Source organism: Somniosus microcephalus, chromosome 28 (genome assembly GCF_052327205.1).
Source record: "Somniosus microcephalus isolate GS21.2 chromosome 28, FLI_Smic_1.0, whole genome shotgun sequence".
Taxonomy (NCBI): Eukaryota; Metazoa; Chordata; class Chondrichthyes; order Squaliformes; family Somniosidae; genus Somniosus; species Somniosus microcephalus.
Genome location: NC_141014.1, coordinates 2,643,024 through 2,661,307, shown reverse-complemented (window position 1 = coordinate 2,661,307; position 18,284 = coordinate 2,643,024). Strand labels below are relative to the sequence as shown.

The 18,284-nt window shown below is 48.2% G+C and overlaps 1 protein-coding gene across 4 annotated transcripts in view; it reads right to left on the bottom strand.

Moving 5' to 3' along the window:
• LOC147098720 (SUN domain-containing protein 2-like) overlaps positions 1-18,284 on the bottom strand; it is a 183,175-nt gene that overhangs the window by 59,359 nt on the left and 105,532 nt on the right. For 3 of the 4 annotated variants that reach the window (XM_085969410.1, XM_085969409.1, XM_085969408.1), the window contains 4 exons: positions 16,143-16,301; positions 8,565-8,633; positions 7,730-7,823; positions 2,056-2,126 (listed from right to left, as the gene is read on the bottom strand). In XM_085969410.1, coding sequence (XP_085825536.1) covers positions 2,056-2,126; positions 7,730-7,823; positions 8,565-8,633; positions 16,143-16,301 — 393 coding nt within the window. The remainder of the gene's footprint in view (positions 1-2,055; positions 2,127-7,729; positions 7,824-8,564; positions 8,634-16,142; positions 16,302-18,284) is intronic. The other variant, XM_085969411.1, reaches the window with a different exon arrangement.

The following is an 18,284-nucleotide window of genomic DNA, read 5'->3' as shown; positions in this document are numbered from 1 at the left end:
AGAGAGACCTGGGGGTATGTGCGCACAAATCGTTGAAGATGGCAGGGCAGGTTGAGAAAGCGGTTAAAAACACACACGGGATCCTGGGCTTCATAAATAGAGGTATAGAGTACAAAAGCAAGGACGTTACGATGAACCTTTATAAAACACTGGTTCGGCCTCAACTGGAGTATTGTGTCCAATTCTGGGCACCGCACTTTAGGAAGGATGTGAAGGCCTTAGCGAGGGTGCAGAAAAGATTTACGAGAATGGTTCCAGGGATGAGTGACTTCAGTTACGTGGATAGACTGGAGAAGCTGGGGTTGTTCTCCTTGGAGCAGAGAAGGTTGAGAGGAGATCTGATAGAGATGTTCAAAATCATGAGGGGTCTAGACAGAGTAGATAGAGAGAAACTGTTCCCATTGGCAGAAGGGTCGAGAACCAGAGGACACAGATTTAAGGTGATTGGCAGAAGAACCAAAGGCGACATGAGGGAAAACCTTTTTATGCAGCGAGTGGTTGGGATCGGGAATGCACTGCCTGAAAATTGCAGGATACGGGGAAAGGGCAGGGGAGTGGGACTAGCTGAAGTGCTCTTGCAAAGAGCTGGCACGGGCTCGACGGGCCGAATGGCCTCCTTCTGTGCTGTAACCATTCTATGATTCTGTGGTCGACGCCAGTGTTTGTGCTCCACACAAGCCCCCTCCCAGCCACCTTCACCTAACCCTATCAACATATCCTTCTATTCATTTCTCCATCATATGTTCATCTAGCTTCCCCTTAAATGCATCTATGCTATTTGCCTCAACTACTCACTGTGGTAGCGAGTTCCACACTTTAACCACTCTTTGGGTAAAGAAGTTTCTCCTAAATTCCATATTGGATCCCATATGACTATCCCATATTTATGGAGGCTAGTTTTGGTATCCACCACAACTGAAAACATCTTCTCTACATCTACCCTCTCAAACCCTTTCATAATCTTAAAGACCTCCATCGGGTCAACCCTCAGCCTTATCTTTTCCAGAGATAAAAAATCCCCAGTGCCCCACCCTTACCCGCTATATACCCCCGTGCCCCACCCAGTATATACCCCAGTGCCCCACCCTTACCCGCTATATACCCCCGTGCCCCACCCTTACCCGCTATATACCCTAGTTCTCCACCCCCTTACCCGCTATATACCCCCGTGCCCCACCCAGTATATACCCGTGCCCCACCCAGTATATACCCCAGTGCCCCACCCCTACTCGCTATATACCCCCGTGCCCCACCCAGTATATACCCCAGTGCCCCACCCAGTATATACCCCAGTGCCCCACCCCTACTCGCTATATACCCCCGTGCCCCACCCAGTATATACCCCAGTGCCCCACCCAGTATATACCCCAGTGCCCCACCCAGTATATACACCCGTGCCCCACCCCCTACTCGCTATATACCCCAGTGCCCCACCCTTACCCACTATATACCCCCGTGCCCCACCCAGTATATACCCCAGTTCTCCACCCCCTACCCGCTATATACCCCCGTGCCCCACCCTTACCCGCTATATACCCCCGTGCCCCACCCAGTATATACCCCCGTGCCCCACCCTTACCCGCTATATACCCCAGTGCCCCACCCAGTATATACCCCCGTGCCCCACCCTTACCCGCTATATACCCCCGTGCCCCACCCAGTATATACCCCCGTGCCCCACCCTTACCCGCTATATACCCCCGTGCCCCACCCAGTATATACCCTAGTTCTCCACCCCCTACTCGCTATATACCCCAGTGCCCCACCCTTACCCGCTATATACCCCAGTGCCCCACCCAGTATATACCCCAGTTCTCCACCCCCTACTCGCTATATACCCCCGTGCCCCACCCAGTATATGCCCCAGTTCTCCACCCCCTACTCGCTATATACCCCAGTGCCCCGCCCCCTACCCACTATATACGCATGACCCACCCTTACCCGCTATATACCGCGCGGTCAGCTTTCCATGAATTCAGTTCTATTGAGATTTTCAGATACAATAAAGTGAAGATAGAAAGAGTCTGGTCAGTGCTAAATGGAGCAAGTCCTTACCCAATAAACCCAGCAGCACCAGTAGACCCAGCAGCCCCAGCAGCAGCCACCTCTTTATACTGGGGACACACCTGGAAGGGGAATGAAACAAACATGTTGGTTGGTTCCTGCACACAGAATCGCCTTCCACTTTCACACACGACACTGACCCTTTCCCACCAATAACAAACCATCAATAACTAGAGTGACAAAGATGGCCATGCAAGGCCCTCCATCTACTAAATTTAACAATCACACTTTTTACTTTTTGGTTCCCATCTCCCTTAGCCTCATCCACATATTGTCCCAACGTGCCATTCTACCAGATACACCTGGAAGCACTGTTCTCTCTAAGGTGCGCACACGTCCCAGAGCTCGCGCGCAGAGAACTGGACTGTCGGACAGCTGGAGCAGGGGAGGGCCCAATACACAATGGCCCAGAATGTAGACAGAGTCTTTCGACCTCAGAGCCAATCCCAATTGGAAAGTAAGTAAACAGTTGGGGCAGCAGCCACATGATGAGGGAGTGGGTGAGGAGCTGGTTGTGTCGGCCTCTGGGAAGTTCCAGATGCTGCAGGCAGAAGCTGTTGAGGAGCCAGTTGCCATGGTGATGAGCGCCATGGTTCTGGGGGCCTGTGATTCACAAATTCCGCAGTCCCCGGTCACGGCCAGTCCGAGTGGGCCAGCGCAGTCCCCGGTCATGGCCAGTCCGAGTGGGCCAGCTCAGTCCCCAGTCACGGCCAGTCGGAGCGGGCCAGCTCAGTCCCCGGTCCCGGCCAGTCGGAGTGGGCCAGCTCAGTCCCCGGTCCTGGTCACGGCCAGTCCGAGTGGGCCAGCGCAGTCCCCGGTCCTGGTCACGGCCAGTCCGAGTGGGCCAGCTCAGTCCCCGGTCCCGGCCAGCCCGAGCGGGCCAGCGCAGTCCCGGTCACAGCCAGTCCGAGCGGGCCAGCTCAGTCCCCGGTCACGGTCACGGCCAGTCCGAGTGGGCCAGCTCAGTGCAACCAGCGGCTGAATGAAGCTTTAAAAATCGGTGGGAGAGATCGATAGCTAACCACGTGTACCTCATCTTATTAAACCTGTTACAGGTGAGCGAGTCGCCAAGTTTTACCTGCAACAGGTGAATAAGAAGGGACTTTGTCGCTGTCAGATGGCAGCAACATGTTTTAGGAGAGGAAATGAGAAACGAGTTTGTGCGAATTTTGAGCTTTTTAAAATAAAATGATCCTACTGCAGATGTGTTTGTAAGATCAGGCTTTCAATCATTCGGTGAAGCAAGGAAGCATTTTAGCAGAAGGAAGAAGAGTGATTAACATAAGTTTAACTTACTTTTATTTGCTACTTTTTAATAAATCCAATATCGCACCAGGGTGGATTTATGGTTTTAGTCTTGTTGCTGATGAAAGTTCATAAAAACCTTAACATAAAAAGTGGGGACAATTGGCGCTTACTTTTGAAAATCAGACTTCTGACGTCTGGTTTATATTTTTAGAAATGTTGAGGCACCTCACTTTCTACAGGCCAACCCAATTAGCACATCTATCTGCTGAAGAATTCAGACCGCCGGGAGGCAACAAAGGTTGCCTTTGCCAGAAACAAAAATGAGTTGCTTTTTTAAATTTGGAAAATTGTTTAAAGCCAGAACAAAATACGGGAAAGTGATGTTAATTTTACCGTAAACAACGTTGCAGAATGGGCATGTAAATGACAAATGAATTTCCACATAGAGAAGTGTGAGGTGGTGCATTTTGGTACGAGGAATAAGGAGGCCACCTGCTCCTTGGAAAATGAGAGTAAATGGAGTAGAGGTGCAAAGGGATCCAGGGTTATAGATTCATAAATCATTAAAAGTAGCAACGCAGGTTAAAAAAGCCATAAAAGTGTAAATAAAGCACTGAGGTTCATTTCTAGAGGAATAGAATTCAAAAGCAGAGAAGTTGTTAAACTTGTATAGAACCTTGTCTGATTGTCTCATGATTTGAGACGGTGGGGTGGCAGTATGGCATTACTGCACATTTGCTTTTAAGTGGTTGATGTTGCTGCTGTTGTTGGTGGTGTAAAAGTTGTTGTTGTTTTAAAATTTGCCCACGGGCGAAAAGGTCACGCTCAAAGGAGTTCGTGGCCCGCTCAGTACAAAAAATATTAGAGGGAACTTTGCCTGGAAGGTCAATACAGTGGGTTACTGTGGAGGCAAAACACCTTCCCAGCAAACAGAGGGCCCTGTAGGGTAGATGATCTAAACCATAATAAACTGGAGTACAGCAGCACTTACATCAGTACCAACTATCACCATCAGGACCAACACGAGGAGCCTGTGAAATCTGCAATATCTTCAGCGATTTACAGCCACCTGCAAAATCCTCAACGTGGCCATACCAGCAGAGCAACTACACTGGGAGCGGAAAACCAACAGGACGCTGGCCATGTATTGGGCACAGTGCCGTGTATTCTGTGGGGAGTGGAATGTCCTGCATTAGGTACAGTGAGTGTTGGGGTGGGTGGGGGAAATATCCTATATTAGGTACAGTGAGTGTGGGATATTGTGAGGTTGGGAGATGTCCTGTATTAGGCACAGCGTGTGCTGGGGGGGGGGGGGAAAAGAGAAATCCTTTATTAGGCACAGTGAGTGTGGGGTATTCGGGGGGGGGGGCAGGGCAGAGGAGATGACCTGTATTAGGTACAGAAAGTCTGTTATGCCTCAATTTCAAAATTCTCATCCTTGTTTTCAAATCCCTCCATTGCCTTGCCCCTCCCTATCTCTGTAATCTCCTCCAGCCCCACCCCCCCACCCCGAGAGATACCTGCACTCCTCTAATTCTGCCCTCTTGAGCATCCCGATTATAATCACTCAACCATTGGTGGCCGTGCCTTCTGTTGCCTGGGCCTGAAGTGCTGGAATTCCCTCCCTACACCTCTCCGCCTCGCTACCTCTCTTTCCTCCTTTAAGACGCTCCTTAAAACCTACCTCTTTGTCCAAGCTTTTGGTCACCTGCCCTAATTTCTCCTTATGTGGCTCGGTGTCAAATGTTTTGTCTTATAATACTCCTGTGAAGCGCCTTGGGACGTTTTACTACATTAAAGGCGCTATATAAATACAAGTTGTTGCGGGGGGGTCTAGAGTTATACAGCACAGAAAGAGGCCCTTCGGCCCATCGTGTCCGCGCTGGCCATCAAGCCCTGTCCAGTCTAATCCCATTTTCCAGCACTTGGTCCATAGCCTTGTATGCAATGGCATTTCAAGTGCTCATCCAAATGCTTCTTGAATGTTGTGAGGGTTCCTGCCTCTACCGCTCTTTCAGGCAGTGAGTTCCAGATTCCAACCACCCTCTGGGTGAAAAAGTTTTTCCTCAAATCCCCTCAACCTCCTGCCCCTTACCTTGAAACTATGTCCCCTGGTTATTGACCACTCTACTAAGGGGAAAAGTTCCTTTCTATCTACCCTATCTATGCCCCTCATAATTTTGTACACCTCAATCAGGTCCCCCCTCAGCCTTCCCTGCTCTAAGGAAATAAACCCCAGCCTGTCCCGTCTCTCCTCATAGCTGAAGCGCTCCAGCCCAGGTAACATCCTGGTGAATCTCCTCTGCACCCTCTCCAATGCAATCACATCCTTCCTATAGTGTGGTGACTAGAACTGCACACAGTATTCCAGCGGTGGCCTAACTAGCATTTTGTACAGCTCCATCATAACCTCCCTGCTCTTATATTCTATGCCTCGGCTAATGAAGGCAAGTATCCCATATGCCTTTTTAACCACCTTATCTACCTGTCCTGCTGCCTTCAGGGATCTATGTACATGCACACCAAGGTCCCTCTGATCCTCTGTCCTTCCTAGGGTCTTACCATTCATTGTGTATTCCCTTGCCTTGTTAGTCCTCCCAAAATGCATCACCTCACACTTTTCAGGGTTAAATTCCATTTGCCACTGTTCTGCCCATCTAACCATCCCGTCTAAATCATCCTGTAGTCTGAGGCTTCCCTCCTCGCTATTTACCACTCCACCAATTTTCATGTCATCTGCGAACTTACTGATCATACCTCCTACATTCATATCTAAATCATTAATGTACACTACAAACAGCAAAGGACCCAACACTGATCCCTGCAGTACACCACTGGACACAGGCTTCCAGTCACAAAAGCAACCTTCGACCATCACCTTCTGCCTCCTGCCACTAAGCCAATTTTGGATCCAATGTGCCAAATTGCCCTGGATCCCATGGGCTCTTACCTTCTTGACCAGTCTCCCATGTGGAACTTTGTCAAAAGCCTTACTGAAGTCCATGTAGACTACATCAACTGCACTACCCTCATCCACACACCTAGTCACCCCCTCGAAAAATTCATTCAAATTGGTCAGACATGATCTCCCCCTGACAAAGCCATACTGACTATCCCTGATTAATCCCTGCCTCTCCAAGTGGAGACGAATTCTGTCCCTCAGAATTTTTTCCAATAATTTCCCTACCACTGATGTTAGGCTCACTGGCCTGTAATTCCCTGGTTTATCCCTACTACCCTTCTTGAATAATGGTACTACGTTAGCTGTTCTCCAGTCCTCTGGCACCTCCCCTGTGGCCAGAGAGGTTCTGAAAATTTGTGTCAGAGCCCCTGCAATCTCCTCCCTTGCCTCACACAGCAGCCTGGGGATTTATCCACTTTTAAGCCCACTAAAACCGCTAGTACCTCCTCCCTCTCAGTGCTAATTTGTTCAAGTATATCACAATCCCCCTGCCTGATTTCTATGCCTACATCACCCTGCTCCATAGTGAACACAGATGTAAAATATTCATTTAAAACCTCACCTACATCTTCTGGCTCTACACACAGATTGCTGCTTTGGTCCCGAATGGGCCCTAATCTTTCCCTGGTTATCCTCTTGCCCTTAATATACTTATAAAACACCTTGGGATTTTCCTTTATTTTGCCCGCCAGTGTTTTTCATGCCCCCTCTTCGCTCTCCTAATTTATTTTTTTAAGTACCCCCCTGCACTTTCTATACTCCTCTCGGGCTTCCATGGTTTTTAGTCCTTTGTATCTGCCAAAAGCCTCCCTTTTTTTCCCTTATCCATTCTTGTATATCCCTTGACATCCAGGGTTCCCTGGGCTTGTTGGTCCCACCCTTGACCTTTACGGGAACATGTTGGCGCTGTACTCTATTTCCTTTCTGAAAGACTCCCATTGCTCTGATGTGGATTTTCCTACAAGTAGCTGCTCCCAGTCCATTTTGGCCAGATCCTGCCTTATCATATTAAAATCGGCCTTCCCCCAATTTAGAGCCTTTATTTCCGGACCATCTTTGTCCTTTTCCATGACCACCTTAAATCTCACTGAATTATGGTCACAGTCACCAAAATGTTCTCCTACTGACACATCTACCACTTGCCTGGCTACATTCCCTAGGATTAGGTCCAGTACCGCCCCCTCTCGTAGGACTTTCTACATGCTGGCTCAAAAAGCTCTCCTGGATGCACTTTAAGAATTCCGCACCTTCTAAGCCTTTCACACTCTGACTATCCCAGTTAATATTGGGGAAGTTGAAATCCCCTATTATTACTACACTTCTCTGACATTTGCCTACATATCTGTTGGGTGGGGTGTGGTTGGTGGGGAGATGTCCTGTTTTCAGGGAAAATGCCCATTTTGATAACTGAATATAGACAGTGAAGGAAAGTCTTCGACTCCCAGCAGCACTCACCTGGACAGTGTGTAGACGTCGAGCAGGGAGACTGCGGTTGTTAACTGGTACCAGGCTGTCCCGAGCCACCAGTACACCATGGACAGAGCTTTCCCTGAAACAGACAGCAAGCAGTCAGTCAGTCAGACAATACTGTGACCAGTACACTTCCTATCACCAGAAGGTAACACTGCCGAGGCTGTCCTACAGTGGCACCAACAGATATTGTAGACCATCTCTGGCTATGTAGTTACCCTCCAATTCCCCTTCTAAGTGGCCACTACACAAATCTGGGCACAGGGAGAATGGCAGAACCAGTTCTCATCTCCCGTACACACACACTTTCCTCCAGGGGGCAATTGGATAGCGATCTCGAGCACAAACTTGGTCTTATTGTTGCCCTCCTTAGCCCAGAGCACTCAGGCCAATTGGAATAGTCCTACTGTTAAGTGAGTTGCGATTAAACCCATCACCTTCCGGACCTTCTGGTCTGTACACCCAGATCATTAATTATGTAGGAAAACTTTTCATTAAATGGCATCTTTGAACACCAATGTACGGATCTAAACAACGCAACATAGTGAGGTTGGAGCACATCAACAGTGACTAGGCTCCTTCACCCAGACTAAGAGTTACCATAATAAGTCCTATACAGTACTAATAACCACGTGAAGTTTACTGCACAGAATAATAGGAACCATGGTTTCTGTAAATTGCTGCCTTTGAATTCAAGGAAGGATTCAGAGTGCTCCACCGCACTGGGACCCATTCATTAATCGGGTCCCGTTTCGTTGGATAGAATTTTGGGACCTTTGACACTGAAATATGTTAAGACAGGAAGGAATGATGACAGCACCTGGAGACAGCACAGAGATCCAGTTCCAGAGCCTGGCAATGGGCGAGGCCGGTGCTGAATATGTGGAACCTGGAAAGTGAAAAATAAAGGATCACATCACTGAAGTGAGCTTCTTTCATGGAACCATAGAAGTTTACAGTACAAAAGGAGGCCATTTGGGCAATTGTATCTGTGCCACTCTTTGCTAGAGCAATCCAAAACTAATCCCACACACTCCCCATACCCCTGGATCGTTCATTGCTTCAAATACCTATCCCATTTTCCCTTTAAAGATGCAATTGTCTCTGCCCCAACCACTACCTGTGGTAAAGCATTCGCTGCTCCAATAACCATCTGTGACAAAAAAAATTCTCCTAACATCTCTCCTCACTCTCGGTGACAATTTCCCCTAGTCACTAACTCCACAACCAGAGCAAATAATTTTTTCCTATTCACCCATCATAATTTTAAAAACACCTATTAAATCTCCACTTAGCCTTCTCTGTTCCAGTGGAAGTAGTCCCAACATCACAGATAATGAAGCAGTCGTGCCACACAAATGTCATGTGATGACTATCTACAACAAGAGAGTGTTTAACCACCTCCCCTTGACATTCAACAACATTACCATCAGAGACCCCACCATCAACATCCTGGGAGTCGCCATTAACCAGAAACTCAACTGGACCAGCTACGTAAATGCTGTGGCAACAAGAGCAGGTCAGAGGCTGGGTATTCTACAGCGAGGGGCTCACCTCCTGACTCCCCAAAGCCTCTCTACTACCTACAAGGCATAAGTCAGTATGAAATACTCTCCATTTGCCTGGATGAGTGCAGCTCCAACAATATTCAAGCGGCTCAACACCATCCAGGACAAAGCAGTCTGCTTGATCGGCACTCCAACCACCACCTTAAACATCCACCGGTGCACCGTGGCTGCAGTGCGTACAATCTACTAGATGCACTGCACCAAGGCTTCTTCGACAGCACCTCCCAAACCTGCGACCTCTGCCACCTAGTAGGACAAGGACAGCCAGTGCATTGGGAACACCATCACCGCCAAGTTCCCCTCCAAGTCACACACCATCCTGACACAGACATATATTGCCGCTCCTTCATTGTCACTGGGTCAAAATCTTGGAACTCCCTACCTAACAGCACTGTGGGAGTACCTTCACCACACGGACTGCAGCAGTTCAAGGCGGCGGCCCACCACCACCTTCTCAAGGGCAATTAGGGATAGGCAATAAACGTCAACCTTGCCAGCGATGCCCACATCCCGAGAATCAATATATAAAAAATTCCAAGTGTCCTCATTACTACAGATATCAATCTGGTGAATCTGCACGGCACGCTCTCTGTGGCTTTCATATCCTTACTATAAGAGAGCCCAAACTGCACCCAGTACTGTGACTGTGGCCTAACCAATGCATTGAACAAATTTATTATTACTCCTTTACTCTTGTACTCGATGCCCCTTATTTGTATAATTCTACAGGACTTTTATGGCTTTATCTTCCTGCACCCACACATTCAGGATATTATGTATCTGACCCCTTGGAGTCTCTTTATCCAAATCCATGGATTGAGGATTGGTTAATTTACAGAAAACAGTAGGAATAAATGGGTCATTTTCGGAATGGCAAGGTGCAACTAGTGGAGTGCTGCAAGGTTCATTGCTTGGGCCTCAGCTATTTACAATCTATATCAATGACTTCGATGAGGAGACCGAGTGCAATGTATCCAAATTTGCGGACGATACAAAGCTAGGTGGGAAAGTAAGCTGTGAGGAGGACATAAAGAAATTGCAAAGGGGTATAATACCGGTTAAGTAATTGGGCAAGAAGGTTGCAGATGGTGTATAATGTGGGGAAGTGTGAAATTATTTACTTTGGTAGGAAAAATGAAAAAGCAGATTTTTTTTTTTTTTTAAAAAGGTGAGAGACTAGTAAAATTTGGTATTCAGAGGAATTTTGGGGTCCTTGTACACGAATCTCAAAGTTAACATGCAATTAGGAAGAAAAATGGTATGTTATCCTTTATTGCAAGGGGGTTGGAATATAAGAGTAAGGAAGTCTTGCTAAAATTATACAGGCCTTTGGTAAGACCACACCTGGAGTACTGTGCACAGTTTTGCTCTCCTTACCCAAGAAAGGATATACAGGTCAACTATCCCTTATCCGCAATTCTGAAAATCGAAAAGCTCTGAAAACCGAAAGTTTTTTCATGGAGCGTCTCTCGGTATTGCCAGTGTAAAAGCTTGAGCAGCTTGCACGGGAGTTTGCAGATTACGGTGGCATAGTGGTTAGCACTGTTGCCTCACAGCGCCAGGGACCCGGGTTCGAACCCGGCCTCGGGTGACTGTCTGTGTGGAGTTTGCACATTCTCCCCGTGTTTGCGTGGGTTTTCTCCGGGTGCTCCGGTTTCCTCCCACAGTCCAAAGATGTGCGGGTTAGGTTGACTGGCTATGATAAATTGACCCTTAGTGTTAGGGGGATTAAATACGTGGGGTTACGGGGATAGGGTGGGATATGTGTTGGTGTAGGGGTTACGGGGATCGGGTGGGATATGTGTCGGTGCAGGCTCGATGGGCCGAAATGGCCTCTATCTGCACTGTGGGGTTTCTGTGATTACTGCGTGGCCGTGTGCAACTGAGGAAACATTGCTGTTAACTATTTCTTTATAGTAATCTGGTTACCTAGCCAGGTTTGCATCCATCACTAGTGGTGTAGTTGTAGGGTAAACCCGACAGCTGCCTCTTGTCCATTTATAAGCATTATTATCCGTTCTGAAATCCGAAAAATTCCAAACCACATCTGGCCCCAAGGGTTTCGGATAAGGGATCGTGCACCTGTACTTATCTTAAAGGCGGTGCAACAAAGGTTCACGAGATTGATTGCCAGGATGAGAGGGTTGTCCTATGAGGAGAGATTGAGTAGACTAGGCCGATATTCTCTGGAGTTTAGAAGAATGAGAGGTGATCTCATTAAAACAGATAAAATTCTTAGAGGGCTTGACAGGGTAGATGCAGGGAGGATGTTTCCCCTGGCTGGAGAGTCTAAAACTAGGGGTCACAGTCTCAAAATAAGGGGTCGGCCATTTAGGACTGAGATGAGGAGAAATTTCTTCACTCAGAGGGTGGTGAATCTTTGGAATTCTCTACCCCAGAGGACTGTGGAGGCTCAGTCGTTGAGTATATTCAAGACAGAGATCGACAGATGTTTGGGCTCTGGGGGAATTAGGGGATATGGGGATAAGGCGGGAAAGTGGAGTTGATGTAGAAGTTCAGCCATGATCCTATTGAATGGCGGAGCAGGCTCGAGGGGCCATACGGCCGACTCCTGCTCCTAATTCTCATGTTCTTCAGTGTTCTTCCATCAAGTTTTTCCTCATAAAATTACCTCACACTTCTCTGCGTAATACTTCATTGCCATCTGCTTGCCTATTCTGTTAATCTGTCTGTGTCCTCTTAAAGGGGGTGATTTTAACCCTCCCACCCATCTGAAACTGGGCAGGTGGGCAGCTGAAATTGCCCAAGTTACTTACCTGCCCTGAAGCTGCCAGGAAGCAACCAATTGCAATTTTAACCAGCTCAACTGAGCAGGCAGCATGCACATCTGCCGGGGTCCTTTGTTTTTATACATGTCCAGTCCCAATGACATTATCGGGACCCAACTGCAATTTTTATTAGGTGGCCTGGCCAGGAAGCGGCAGAGAGAGTTTTCCACCAGCCTAACTCTGTGAGGAAGCTGATCAAGGCAAGGAGAGGCCCAAAAAGGTAAGTTAGACTGGAGCTCCAGACAGTCCTGGCCAGTGGAGACCGGAGCTCTGAATTCTCAGAGATAGTTGCATCTGGTGGGTGTGGGTTGCCCCCCTTCATCAGAAGGGTTGTGGGTGCCCAAAAAACCCTCCCCCCGTGTAGGACTAACCAGCCTATCGGCTGATATAAAGGTGGTTACAGCCATGGCAGGAGCGCTCACTTCACCGCCTGTCAAACTGTTAATCAGCCGGAGAATCCTTCCACTGCTTCATGCTGTTCACCAAGGGAAGACCATGAAAACAATCTATTGCCTAACTCCTTAAACTCCCTGTACAAGACTGTATATTATGTTTTTTGAGTTTTTATGCAAGATATTTCCTTGGGTTCAGCATCACCACTTAGTAGATACAAGAACAGAGTCAGGCAGAGCCATAGGCTATAAATCACCAGACAAATACAGCTAGATATGAACAGTACTCAGTACAAACAGTATAGTTACAGTCATTGCAAACTTCTATTGAGCTGTTAACCCATTTCCTGTGCAAGTTTTCAATACAAGACTGACTCCAGAAATACAGCTGCTTACTTGTGAAGTGGCTCCTTGCTGACAGTTCTCTGCCCGAGCTTGTACCCAGATAGCGTCAGACTGACGGGTGAACTGAGCACAGGTGGCCAATGGCAGAAGCTCCTGGATACAGGGCTATTCATCAAAGGGATTAGTGACAAAAAGGAAGCATTTTTGTCTTTTTTTAGATTACTATTGGATTTTTTGTTGTTGGTCATTAATGTCGTCACTGCTAGCTCTCTGTAAGCGGAGGCTGTGGCTGGCGTTGGTCAAACATGGGGAAGTTGATAAGGTGGTTAAAAAAGTGTATGGGTTACTAATGTTAATAAATAGTGGCATAGAATATAAAAGCAAAGAGATCAGGCTAGAACCTTCTAAATCACTGGTTAGGCCTCAGCTGGAATATTATGGACAGTTCTGGGCCCCACACTTCAGGAAAGATGTAATGGCCTTAGAAAGGGTACACAGGAGGGTTACCAGGGAGGAGGGACTTCAGTTATGAGGAGAGGTTGGAAAAGTTCAGACTGTTCTTCTTGGAACACAGAAGAACATAAGAAATAGGAGCAGGAGTAGGCCACTTGGCCCCTCAAGCCTGCTCCGCCATTCAGTAAGATCATGGCTGATCTTGGGCTCAAAGCCACTTCCCCACCCGCTCCCCATAACCCTTCACTCCCTTATCTTGCAAAAATCTGTCTATCTCCACCTTAAATGTATTAATGACCCAGCCTCCACCGCTCTCTGGGGCAGAGAACTCCACAGATTTACAACCCTCAGAAGAAATTCCTCCTCATCTGAAACTATGCCCCGAGTTCTAGATTTCCCCACGAGGGGAAACATCCTCTCTGCATCTACCTTGTCGAGCCCCCTCAGTATCTTTATCCCAATATGTTTCAACAAGATCACCTCTCATTCTTCTAAATTCCAATGAGTATAGGCCCAGCCTGCTCAACCTTTCTTCATAAGTTAACCCCCTCATCTCAGGAATCAACCGAGTGAATCGTCTCTGAACTGCCTCCAATGCAAGTATATCCTTCCTTAAATAAGGAGTCCAAAAACTGTACGCAGTACTCAAGGTGTGGTCTCACCAATACCCTGTACAGTTGTAGCAGGACTTCCCTGCTTTTATACTCCAACCCCCCCCTTGCAATAAAGGCCAACATTCCATTTGCATTTTTGATTACTTGCTGTACCTGCATGCTAACTTTTTGTGTTTCATTCACAAGGACCCCCAGGTCCCTCTGAACTGTAGCATTTTGTAATTTCTCTCCATTTAAATAATAATTTGCTTTTTTATTTTTGCTGCCAAAGTGAATAACCTCACTTTCCCACATTATACTCCATCTGCCAAATGTTTGCCCACTCACTTAGTCTGTCTCTATCCCTTTGCAGATTCTTCGAGTCCTCTGCACAACTTGGCTACATTACACTCGGTCCCTTCATCCAAGTCATTAATATAGATTGTAAATAGTTGAGACCCCAGCACCGATCCCTGTGGCACCCCACTAGTTACAGTTTGCCAACCTGAAAATGACCCATTTATCCTGACTCTCTGCTTTCTGTTAGTTAGCCAATTCTCTAGCCATGCTAATATATTACTCCCAACTCCGTGAGCTCTTATCTTATGCAGCAACCTTTTATGTGGCACCTTATCGAATGCCTTCTGGAAATCCAAATACACCACATCCACTGGTTCACCCTTATCCACCCTGCTCGTTACATCCTCAAAGAACTCCAGCAAATTTGTTAAACATGATTTCCCTTTCATAAAAACCATGCTGACTCTGCTTGACTGCATTATGATTTTCTAAATGCCCTGCTACTGCTTCCTTAATGAAGGACTCCAGCATTTTCCCAACGACAGATGTTAGGCTAACTGGTCTATAGTTTCCTGCTTTCTGTCTCCCTCCTTTCTTAAATGGGGTGTTACATTTGCGGTTTTCCAGTCCGCTGGGACCTCTCCAGAATCCAGGGAATTTTTGTGGATTGCAACCAATGCATCCACGATCTCAGCAGTCACTTCTTTTAAGACCCAAGGATGCAGGCCATCAGGTCCAGGGGACTTGTTGTCTTTTAGTCCCATTATTTTACCAAGTACTTTTTCCTGGGCTCAGCTCCTCAGTCATTCTGAAGCCGGATGTGAAACAGCGCTATTCATCGACTGTGTGATAGCATTTTGCCATGCAAGAAGTAAATAACTTTGTATTAAGGGTTAGTGTGGGAGAAGCATCTTTGTTGTTTTGACATTGAGGAGAGATGTAATGTTTATAATTATTGTAAATGTCCTACTTGTATTGAGCACTGCTCATTTACAGTACCATGCTCAATAAATATCTTTGTAACAAAGTCTCAGTCTGACAGTCCATCTCCCTCCCAAAGATGAGATTACCATGTGGGTGCATATTCTTAAAGTGGAATGCACTGACAAAAGAGTTCTCTGACCTCTGCGTTTGCCACGTTTATCAAGGTAATCGGCATATTCTGGCCCTCAGTGACGTGTGGTTCACTTAGAGGAATGTGCAGTGACACTGGACCCAAGGAGAATATCTAGCATAAAACCCAATGTCACACTGTACAACAACATTCAATTAACAGCTCCTACCCATATTACAGATAGCCTGCTAAGCAAGCACTGCAGCCAATTCAGAACCATGTGATAACATGAGTGCTGAGAGCTATTTATAACAAAAACTGGTATTAAGCATTTACACATGGGTCGCACTGTCTAAAGGATCCCTCCATCATCAAGGCTGCACTGTCTAAATGTTTCCTCCACCATGAGTTGGGTGCAAAGATTATTTAAATTACAGGAAGCAGTGGGATTATCTTTCTGTGAGCTCACAGCCAGCAATGCAGTGTTTAGAAATTAGCTGTCTGAAATAACACAGCTGCTCTTTACTATCAAGAAGCCAGCATCAAGGACATGCTTATTCACACCACGCACCCACCCCGTCCGTATCAGCACCGAGTCCATCCAAACCCCGCCACCACCCCACCCCACCGAGTCGATTCATAGCACCCCCCGCAACCCCTCCCGCCCCCACCCCACTGAGTCGATTCACAGCACCCCCCGCACCTCCCCCCCCCGCCCCACCGAGTCGATTCATAGCACCCCCCGTAACCCCCCACCCCCACCCCACTGAGTCGATTCACAGCAGCCCCTGCACCTCCCCCCCCACCCCCCCACACAGTCAATTCACAGCACCCCCGCGCACACACACCCCCGCCAGAGGGTGGTTTGGGGAGGGCAAGAGAAGATGTTGAACACCCCACTTACCCAGATGCTCATCTTCGGAGGAGTATCCAGATGTGGAAGATGTGTAGATATCAGAGGAAGTTGGAGCTGCTGAGAGAATACTGCTCTTGTAGCCATTTGCTCTCCTTAACGTCCCAGACAGCCTCCCATAATTGTCCTCGATGCCGAGTGAGTCACCAGCTGTTAGACACATAACATATTACAGATCGAAAATCCTTCGATTAAACAGTAAGAGGGAAATCATTACAGCACAGAGTCCGTAATCTCTCCACCTCCCAGTCACTACAGCACCGAGTCTGTAATCTCTCCACCTCCCAGTCACTACAGCACCGAGTCTGTAACCTCTCCCCCTCCCAGTCACTACAGCACCGAGTCTGTAATCTCTCCCCCTCCCAGTCACTACAGCACCGAGTCTGTAATCTCTCCCCCTCCCAGTCACTACAGCACCGAGTCTGTAATCTCCCCACCCCCCAGTCATTACAGCACCGAGTCTGTAATCTCTCCACCTCCCAGTCACTACAGCACCGAGTCTGTAAACTCTCCACCTCCCAGTCACTACAACACCGAGTCTGTAATCTCTCCACCCCCCCAGTCACTACAGCAGAGTCTGTAATCTCCCCCCCCCAGTCATTACAGCACCGAGTCTGTAAACTCTCCCCCCCTCCCAGTCATTACAGCACCGAGTCTGTAAACTCTCCACCTCCCAGTCATTACAGCACCGAGTCTGTAAACTCTCCACCTCCCAGTCACGACAGCACCGAGTCTGTAATCTCCCCCCCCCCAGTCACTACAGCACCGAGTCTGTAATCTCTCCACCTCCCAGTCACTACAGCACCGAGTCTGTAATCTCTCCACCTCCCAGTCACTACAGCAGAGTCTGTAATCTCTCCCCCCTCCCAGTCATTACAGCACCGAGTCTGTAATCTCTCCACCTCCCAGTCACTACAGCACCGAGTCTGTAATCTCCCCCCCTCCCAGTCATTACAGCACCGAGTCTGTAATCTCTCCACCTCCCAGTCATTACAGCACCGAGTCTGTAATCTCTCCACCTCCCAGTCACTACAGCACCGAGTCTGTAATCTCTCCCCCTCCCAGTCATTACAGCACCGAGTCCGTAATCTCTCCCCCCCCCAGTCACTACAGCACCGAGTCTGTAATCTCTCCCCCTCCCAGTCACTACAGCACCGAGTCTGTAATCGCTCCTCCTCCCAGTCACTACACCACCGAGTCTGTAATCGCTCCACCTCCCAGTCACTACAGCACCGAGTCTGTAATCGCTCCACCTCCCAGTCATTACAGCACCGAGTCTGTAATCTCTCCACCTCCCAGTCACTACAGCACCGAGTCTGTAATCGCTCCTCCTCCCAGTCATTACAGCACCGAGTCTGTAATCTCTCCCCCTCCCAGTCACTACAGCACCGAGTCTGTAATCTCTCCACCTCCCAGTCATTACAGCACCGAGTCTGTAATCTCTCCACCTCCCAGTCACTACAGCACCGAGTCTGTAATCTCTCCTCCTCCCAGTCACTACAGCACCGAGTCTGTAATCTCTCCACCTCCCAGTCACTACAGCACCGAGTCTGTAATCTCTCCCCCCCCCCAGTCATTACAGCACCGAGTCTGTAATCTCTCCACCTCCCAGTCACTACAGCACCGAGTCTGTAATCTCTCCACCTCCCAGTCATTACAGCACCGAGTCTGTAATCTCTCCACCCTCCCAGTCACTACAGCACCGAGTCTGTAATCTCTCCCCCTCCCAGTCATTACAGCACCGAGTCTGTAATCTCTCCACCTCCCCAGTCACTACAGCACCGAGTCTGTAATCTCTCCCCCCTCCCAGTCATTACAGCACCGAGTCTGTAATCTCCCCCCCCCCAGTCATTACAGCACCGAGTCTGTAATCTCTCCACCTCCCAGTCACTACAGCACCGAGTCTGTAATCTCTCCACCTCCCAGTCATTACAGCACCGAGTCTGTAATCTCTCCACCTCCCAGTCACTACAGCACCGAGTCTGTAATCTCTCCCACCTCCCAGTCATTACAGCACCGAGTCTGTAATCTCTCCACCCTCCCAGTCACTACAGCACCGAGTCTGTAATCTCTCCCCCTCCCAGTCATTACAGCACCGAGTCTGTAATCTCTCCACCTCCCCAGTCACTACAG